Source organism: Temnothorax americanus, unplaced genomic scaffold, assembly GCF_048541705.1.
Source record: "Temnothorax americanus isolate GAGA-0224 unplaced genomic scaffold, ASM4854170v1 Scaffold3, whole genome shotgun sequence".
Classification (NCBI taxonomy): Eukaryota; Metazoa; Arthropoda; class Insecta; order Hymenoptera; family Formicidae; genus Temnothorax; species Temnothorax americanus.
In genome coordinates this window covers 5,927,565-5,936,673 of record NW_027509442.1, presented here as the reverse complement: position 1 = coordinate 5,936,673, position 9,109 = coordinate 5,927,565, and the positions used below count along the sequence as shown (strand labels likewise).

General features: G+C 29.5%; 2 protein-coding genes across 3 annotated transcripts; both read left to right on the top strand.

Annotated features, from left to right (window-relative positions):
* The first annotated feature begins 2 nt into the window (after positions 1-2).
* On the top strand, positions 3-3,338 carry LOC143900195 (uncharacterized). Its single transcript, XM_077411256.1, has 9 exons — positions 3-144; positions 276-346; positions 460-587; positions 787-874; positions 1,028-1,080; positions 1,153-1,469; positions 1,561-1,808; positions 1,916-2,035; positions 2,163-3,338. Exons 1-9 carry the CDS (start codon positions 79-81, stop codon positions 2,554-2,556), a joined length of 1,485 nt encoding a protein of 494 aa, XP_077267382.1. The 5' UTR covers positions 3-78; the 3' UTR covers positions 2,557-3,338.
* An 878-nt stretch (positions 3,339-4,216) lies between these two features.
* LOC143900194 (uncharacterized) lies at positions 4,217-6,800 on the top strand. Of its 2 annotated transcripts, XM_077411254.1 has the most exons (9): positions 4,217-4,357; positions 4,494-4,564; positions 4,688-4,815; positions 4,979-5,072; positions 5,169-5,221; positions 5,293-5,609; positions 5,692-5,939; positions 6,047-6,166; positions 6,289-6,800. In XM_077411254.1, exons 1-9 carry the CDS (start codon positions 4,292-4,294, stop codon positions 6,677-6,679), a joined length of 1,488 nt encoding a protein of 495 aa, XP_077267380.1. In that variant the 5' UTR covers positions 4,217-4,291; the 3' UTR covers positions 6,680-6,800. The 2 variants fall into 2 exon arrangements, with proteins under 2 accessions (XP_077267380.1, XP_077267381.1); XM_077411255.1 differs by lacking the exon at positions 6,289-6,800 and having other exon boundaries at positions 6,047-6,280.
* Positions 6,801-9,109: the final 2,309 nt, after the last annotated feature.

The window sequence follows — 9,109 nt, the reverse complement described above, 5'->3', positions numbered from 1 at the left end:
TGTGCGCGGAAGATTGCGATCGCATACGCGTGTTTCTTTTGTAATATTGCTGGAAATTGATTAATAATCGGAATCAGAATGGGTGAACGAATTGAAACTATAATGCGATGTTATGAAGCTTTAGAATATGAGATAAACAGACAGGTGAGTACGAATAACATGCATTAACATGTATAAAGATGTTGGGGAATTGTGAAATGTAACATTTGAGACAGGGAAATAATGTCTATATTGCTGGTAAAATGTATTGTATTATGTTTTACGTATGTTGTTAGGAAGCACTAAAAAAGATATCTACTTTACACTGCGAGCTGAAATTCAAGGATACTAATAATTTTTTAGATAGGTAAATGGCTACCTCGATGGCTACCTAATCCTAATTAAGATGAGATGAATGATGACAAAAAATTTAACAGTTGTCTCTATTTATGTTGCCTTACTTTCTTTTTACATTTATAGATTCTCGCAGGCAGCGTCTATAATAGAAAAGAATTTATTTGTTTTCAAATCTGCTTGTGGTCATGTGGATATAGTTACCACTATTCTCGAATATTTGCACACTATTGGTGTGAAATTGACGCTTAACGGTGAGTTCGATACGTATAAAAAATATTATCTCTTATCTCTAATACAACTGTACCAATATATCGACGGTATTCTTTATGCACTTCTTTATATGCATTTCCTACATTATTTATATAAAAAAATAATAAGAAGAATATACGTAGAATAATATTTGCATCAGACGGTTTGATAGCAATTCTTCTTTTCACTATCTTTTTCTAGAATGCACCGATAACGAAGTTGTTATAATATATATTATGTATATTGTATGTGAAGATGAGATTCCATCATTTTTGAAAGCGGCCCTTATGTAATTATCCAATAAAAATACATGTATACATTATATCAAACTATGTTATATTATTAAATTATTTGCTAAGTATATATGAATTAATTTTTCTTATTACGTTATAAAAGATATCCATATTCTTATCCATTTTGTAAACATTCTTATATCTTTTAGGAACAATTCAAGGTTGGAATACGCAGATGGCTGTTATACGTCATTAATTTCAAGTACGCACATTTAAAACATAACATAAAAACATATCTTTAATATTTCATAACAAAATTTTTAAATTTATACAGACTACATTTATGGGATGATTGTGTTCGATGCTTCTGACTTGTATGCAGTTATTAGCTATTTGAGGGCTACATCTTTTTTCTTGTTCAAGATACATTACATTTATGTCCAAGAATCAATAAAACAGAAATTTTCATGGATCCTAGAAAAGTATTTTCAAGATCTTTATACATCCTTGAATTTGCCCATTTTCACGTTTCATACAGAGAAAGAATTAATTTACATTCCTTCACGTATTATAAATCTGGAGTCAATCAATATGGTTTCTATATGGTCAGAAGATATTACAGCTGCAAAAGAATTAGCAACGCTATTACGCGTACGTATTATGTGATATAATTTAAATGCTGTAATACAATGGCCAAATTGCCTAAATCTTTATTGAAACAATTTCTGTTCTGTGAGAGCAGAGAGATATTACATTCATAAATACGCACTTCGAATTTTGCTCCGATATCACGTTTTCTTGGAAAAAGATCGTTTCTCCTTTCAATTGGTTTCAAGAGCTTCTCCAGGCCGATTTAAAAGATGGAGATAAAGTAAATCCAAAAAAATATGTAGGTTCAGTTAACGATCTTTTTTATAACGGCGGATGGCAAAAACCTGTGAAGAATGGATATTGGATACATAATAGAAATACATATGCACACGCAACATGGTACGAATGCATGCATCTTTCTTGCCCTTCTTCTTAACTCTGCAATAATTTTTAAGAAATTTAGTAAAACTCACCTATATTAAATTTAATATTTAAAAACATTGTAGGGAAGATGTGGCATTATGCATAGAATCAAGCACGGAAGCATCCAAAGATTGGAGTCTCTTGCCTATGGTTTCTAGAAAAGAAATATTGAAGAATCTTGCATCTACATTAGAATGCAATGGGTATTAATTTATTAGAAAATTTTCATGTATTTTTAAAGTTTATTGTTTGTACATTTGTGTGATTACGCATGTTAACACTTAGTAACACTCTTAACAAATATATTTCCCTTTTTGCTTTCTTTTTCAGCGAATTTGATTTAGCAGAAACAGTATTAAACACTATAAAATTAGGAAACCTCGTTCGCTCTAAATTAAAATGGCAGGATGAAAGATTAGAGCTAATCAAGTTTCATGGATCAAAAAACGTTGTTTCTATTTATCATGCAAATGAAGAAACATTGTTTGTTTATCTGGCATTATCTTTTATGATAGGCAATTGTGTCATTGTGTTACATAATAAAAATTCGTGTACTTTAGCACCATATTTTAACATGTTTTCAACAGCTGGGATACCTGTAGGCGTTGTAAATTTGTTGTCAAGTAGAGATATGTGTCAATATTTTAGCTCTCAAAATTATGATCTGGACGATGCACTCAATGATTGTACTTCTATAAATCATATTATACTCCCTCTTAAATAATTTTAGTAACAGTATTACATATATGCCACATAATATTTGTGTATAAAAGTATTTAAACATATTCATGTGTATTTATTTAGATATTATAACTTGAAAATAACAGTTCTCTTGTCATTTATTAATTATAATGTTTTAAAATAAAATTATTTATATAATGGCGTCTCTTTTTTCATATATCCCTTAACTTAATATTATTAAAGATTATTATCAAAAATAACATTTAAAAACGTCAGTTTACATCCAATGAAAACATTGTTCGCAGTATGTCAAGTTGGCGAAAATTCAATCAGAAATTGCTAACTATGTTCTCATTAACTTGTGTTTTAGTGACGGAGTTTTCTGATATTTTATCTGACAGCAATCTGGTAGTAAATTGTCGAACGCAGGAGTTTGTTCTTATCTGTTTCTGCCACAAAATTGCATCAAACTGTATATAGTATGTCGAACTCTACTTAATTTCTAACATTAATTGCTCTTTGTCAACAAACTTTATTATACATACCGTATCCCGAAAAAAATATTGTCACAAACTCAAAAAATTTCAATTTTGAGTTAAGCCCATAAAGAGTATGCTTTAAGTGTTACCTGTGTGCTAACAATGTCACAAGTCACAAGTTTATGTGCGAAATTCGCTGCACGGGACAGTTATGTCATTATTCTTTTAAACCGCAACATATAAACGGTTTAAAAAAGTATAATAATGACACATCTGTGTCACCCCCGTACAAATGTTACTTACGTGCTATAATAGTCTCACAATTCTATACGCAAAATCCCCGTACAGCGTAAACTAATTTTAATCTCGGTTTAACTTACTTTTCATCTTTTTCTATAGTTTAAAAAGTTATAAAAAAAGATAAAATAAAAATTAAGTTAAACCGAGATTGAAATTAATTTACTTTGGTAGAAATAAACATAAATAATTGTCAAAAATAAGAGAGAGAAAATAGAAGAATACATCACTATTTTATTTTTAAATAAATAAGAGTAGGTACTGCCTAATTGTTAGATATTTTTTATAGATTATTAATAGCTATTGTGCTAAATGTTTCTCACATTAATTTCTATAAAATATATTATTATCTATTTCTCTTAATAAATTACGGTATGACAATTAAAATGTCTGCTGAGCAGTGCAAAAAAGCAATAATTTGCTGGCGAAAAAAGTTGTCAAAGGACAATTGAAAAATGTTTTGAGATTGGCAAGTTTGTCATATAAGATCTGGTTCTATGGAACCGCGCTGCAAATTGTACTTTCTGCATTTAAAATAAAAAATATATACATATATGCATGATTAGACGTCAGAAAGAAAAAGAGGAGGAATATGGAAAATACTAGTATAGTTTAGATGAAAGAATTGTAAAGAACAAATTGGATTGGTTCGTTTTTATTCGACTGACTTTTTATCCGAGTTATATAAATTCCGAGATACCTTATACGATACGGAACAAAAGAACAAAGAACATCTTCAAAATATGTAAACACCCGTTATATACTGTTTAGTTCGCGTGACATTTACCTTCTTGATCTTCATAATGTTATTAGCAACAGAGAGAATAGCAACGAAATGTTATCTATAGAGCGTCTTTTGCGATATTTCCGAATCCAAAGTTCGCAAGTACAGTTTCGTTTTCATCTCTGTTCTTATTTTTGACGTGCGACGATAGCGATCGTATACGCGTATATTATTACTTCTTTAATATTGCTGGAAATTGATCAACAATCAGAATCAAAATGTGTGAACAAATTAAAATTATAGAGCGATGTTATAAAGCCTTAGAATATGATACCAATAAACAGGTGAGTATGAATATGAAATATGATTAACGTGTATAAATATGTTGAGAAATTGGGAAATATTAACATTTAAGACAGGGAACTTAATCTATATTGCTGGTAAAATGTATTGTATTATTCTTTACATATATGTTGTTAGGAAGCACTAAATAAGATATCTGCTTTACACTACGAGTTGAAATTTAAGGATCCTGATAATTTTTCAGATAGGTATAAATGACTACTTAATCCTAAGATAAGAGTGATAACAAAATTTAACAGTCGTCTCTATTTAACAGTAAAAGTTTAACACTTGTTTTAATTATTATTATTTTTTTACATTTATATATACAGATTCTCACAAACAGCGTCTATAATAGAAAGGAATTTATCTGTTTTCAAATCTGCTTGTGATCATGTGGATATAGTTACTACTATTCTTAATTACTTGTACACTGTCGGTGTGAAATTGATGCTTAACGGTGAGTTTGACACGTATAATGATATCTTGTTATATAACTGTAGACTTTTTTGCGTTTCGTCATTTTCTACATTATTTATATGTAAAATTAATAACAAAAATATACATAGAATAATGTATTAGATTGTTCAATAGAAATTCTTCTTTTCACTATCTTTTTCTAGATAAATGCACTGCTGATGACCTGAATATGATATATATAATGTATATTGTATGTAAAGAACCTGAGATTCCATGCTTTTTGAAAGCGGCCCTTATGTAGTTATCTAATAAAAATATATGTATACAAATATTATATCGAATTATGTTATATTATTAAATTAATTATTAAATATATTATTTAATATTTTTTAGCAATAATTCAACGTGGGAAAGTGTAGATCACTATCATAGACCATTAATTTCAAGTGAGCACATTCAAAACATAATCTAAAAGCGTTTATTTAATTTCATAATAATCTTTTTAAAATTTATACAGATTGCGTCTATGAAATGATCGTGCTAGACGATTCTGACTTGCATGCCGTTATTAGTTATTTGAGGATTACACCTTCTTTGCTGTTAAAGATAAAGAAAATTTTTGTCCAAGAATCAATAAAACAGAAACTTTTATGGATCCTAAAAAAAAATTTTCAAAATTTTTATACATTCTTGGATTTGCATATTTCTACATTTCGTACAAGGAAAGAATTACATTCCTTTCCTTTATATACCGTAAGTTTGGCGTCAATCAAAATGGTATCTATATGGTCAGAAGATATTACAGCTGCAAAAGAATTAGCAAGTACATTACGCGTACGTAATACAATTTAAATGATGTAATACAATTGCCAAATTGTCTGAAGCTTTGTTGAAACAATTTATGTTTTGTGAGCAGACAGATATTACATTTATAAATGCGCACTTCGAGTTTTGCCCCGATATCACGTTTTCTTGGAAATGGTCGTCTTCTATGTTCGATTTGTATAAATATTTTGTCTGGGATGATCTTAAATATGGAGATAAGATTGATCCAAACAAACATGTAGGATCAGTTTACAATCTTTTTTATAACGGCGGATGGCAAAAGCCTGTAAAGAATGGATATTGGGTACACAATGGCAATACATATGCAAATGCAACAAAGTACGTGTACATACATCTTTCCTGCTCGTCTTCTAAACTCTGCAATTATTTTTAAGAATCTTAATAAGATTCACATGTTATTAAATTAATATTAAAATTTGTTATAGGGAAGATACGTTGAGTTGCGTAAAATCAGCCGAAGAAGCATTCAAAAGTTGGAGTATCTTGCCTATTGTTTCTAGAAGGAAAATATTAGAGAATCTTGCAGCTACATTAGAATGCCAAGGGTATTAATTTACTAAAAAATTATCATATATATTTAGTGTCTTTTACTTTGTACATTTGTGTATTTGTGAACACTTAATAACATTTTTAATAAATGTATTTCCTTTTTTGCTTTCTTTTTCAGTAAATTTTTTTATAAAGATCTACTATTTGACTTTATAAAATCATCATACAACATTAGAAATATATTGAAATGTCATGACGACAGATTAGAGATAATCAGCTTTCTTGGATCAAAAGGCGTTATTTCTCTTTGCAGTCAAGATGAAGTCAAATTATTTGTGTATCTGACATTATCTTTAATAATTGGCAATTGTGTCATTGTGTTAGAAAATAAAAATTCGTGTTCTTTAGCAAAATATTTTAACATATTTTCAACAGCTGGGCTACCTCCAGGCGTTTTAAATTTGTTGTCAAATAGAGATATGTGTAACATTTTTACTAAAACGCATGAATCTGATGATGTAGTTAAATATTGTACTTCTATAAATCATATTATATTCCCCCTTAAATAATTTTCGTAGCGTATTACATGCTTACATCCATAATATCAAAATTTATACGTGTATATATATAAGTAAATATTATAGTCACATTCATTTTAAAATACCAGTTTTCTTGTCACTTATTAATTAATGTTGTGAAATAAAATTATTTTTATAATAATATCTCATTACATATCTTTTAACTCAATATTATTAAAAATTATATCAAAAAATTTATACCAAAAATAACATTTAAAAAAGCCAGTATTATATGTTTAATGAAACAATCATTCGCGGTATGAAAAATTGTTCAATTAAAATTTGCTAATTATCTTCGCAATTTTAAACTTGTGTTTTGCCGGTGAAATTTTCTAATTTCACACACTTAACACAGTCCCTTACACTTTCAACTATTTTTAAAATTTATGTTAAGAAATGGATGCTTGAAGTACATAATTTTTATACAGCGTGTAACACAATACATAATACTCGACAAAAAACATACCGCCGTATCTTTAGTATGGTGTGAGAGGTACAGCAAGTACTGTAAAATTAAATGGCGATAAAAATGACAAAAAAAAAGGTATGAAAAAATATTGAGTAGATCATATAAAACATATCTGTAGTTATAACTTCATAAAATGTATGCTCGTTTATTCGAAGAGTTATTTTATCTTTATTTAAGAGAAATTTCGAAATCTCTTGATCTTGTCAAGAGGTAAAGTAGATATACTTTTCATATTTTATCTCAAGGTGGGAATGCAATATGTGACAATTCACTTATGTCCGTTTCTGTCAAATGCCGGTTAATTTTAATCTTATAATTTAACTTACATTTTATCTTGTCCTAAGAGTCTCTGGAACGATTTAAAAGATGGAGATAAAATTAATCCAAACGATTATACGGGATCAGTTTATGAGCTTTTTTATAACGGCGTATGGCAAAGGCCTGTGAAGAATGAATACTGGATTCATAATAGCAATACATATGCACACGCAACAAAGTACGAATACATGCATCTTTTCTGCCTCTCTTCTTAGCTCTGCAACATTTTTTAAGAAACTTAATAAAACTCACATATTAAATTAATATCTAAATTTATCGTAGGGAAGATATGTTTAGATGCATAAAATTAGCCGAGGAAGCATTCGAAAATTGGAGTATTTGGCCTATTGTTTCTAGAAGGAAAATGTTAGAGAATCTTGCATCTACACTAGAATGCAATGGGTATTAATTTACTAGAAAATTTTCACATATTTTTTAAGTCCTTTGTTTGTACAATTGTATATGTTTGTGAACACTTAGCAACATTTTAACAAATGTATTTCTTTTATTGCTTTTTTTCAGCAAATTTCTATTAGCAAGTACAGTAATAAATACTATAAAATTTTTAAACATTTATTGCAATAACCTAAAATGTCAGGATAAAAGATTGGAGATAATCAGCTTTCCTGGACCAAAAGGCGTTGTTTCTATTTATTATAACGATGAAGTTGCATTGTTTAGTTATCTGACATTATGACCCGCTACTTATTAAATAAACATTCAAATAACATTCCTTTAAAAAAGAATTCGATTATTATAACGACAATCAGTATATATATATATATATATATATATATATATATATATATATAAACTACATTTTTTCACGTATGTATGTATGTGCATACTTCACGATCAATCAAGTTTAGTAGTAACGTATCTGGTAGTTATAATCATAATACTCGAAAAGATTATTTTATCTCCATTCAAAGAAATCTTGAAATCTTGATTGTCAAAGAAATACAGCAGATATATTTTTCATAATTTTGTCTTAAATTGTCAATGCAATATATCATGACGACTGACAACTCGCTTAGCATATTATAGTTTGCACGGTTTTTTAAAACCGAACTTATAAATTGGTAACAACAATTATAATAAAATCAGATTTAACTAGCGTTTATACGACGTATAATCTTACGTCAGTTAGTTATAATTATAGAGTGGATGTTAATTAAACCCGATGATTAATAATGTGTAAACGTGTAGCCTACACGTTGGATAGACATAGACATTTGCCGGTTGAATTAACCGCGCCGATTAAGCTAATCGAAATTCAGGTAAACTTTAGGTATACAATAATTAGTACATTGATTGACCTATAAGATCGGATCGTGCAAACGTCGCCCTGATCAGCCCCGATGAGGCTGCGGTTCACTTGACGCTGTAAATGCTTTGAATTAGCGTTCTTCTTCTCCTTCTTTCATTGAAAGAAAGGAGAAGAGCAGGAATGCTTCCGTTATAGCTTACCGACCGTATAGCCAAGTATGCGCGCTTGTCCAAACACGGCGAATCCGTTGGAAATCGGCCTTTCGCGGCGACGCGAGAGCGGCGAGAGCGAGAGCGAGAGGACGTGTATGATGACGTATCGCCGTCGATATCGCCGAGTCCGAGTACTCCGAGTTCGGAGATAG

Coding starts and splice junctions, on each gene's coding strand:
- LOC143900195 (XM_077411256.1), top strand. CDS start 79: ATGGGTGAACGAATTGAAACTATAATGCGATGTTATGAAGCTTTAGAA. Junction 347..459: donor ACTAATAATTTTTTAGATAG/GTAAATGGCTAC, acceptor TTACATTTATAG/ATTCTCGCAGGCAGCGTCTA. Junction 2,036..2,162: donor TCTACATTAGAATGCAATGG/GTATTAATTTAT, acceptor TTTCTTTTTCAG/CGAATTTGATTTAGCAGAAA.
- LOC143900194 (XM_077411254.1), top strand. CDS start 4,292: ATGTGTGAACAAATTAAAATTATAGAGCGATGTTATAAAGCCTTAGAA. Junction 4,565..4,687: donor CCTGATAATTTTTCAGATAG/GTATAAATGACT, acceptor TTATATATACAG/ATTCTCACAAACAGCGTCTA. Junction 4,816..4,978: donor TGTGAAATTGATGCTTAACG/GTGAGTTTGACA, acceptor ATCTTTTTCTAG/ATAAATGCACTGCTGATGAC.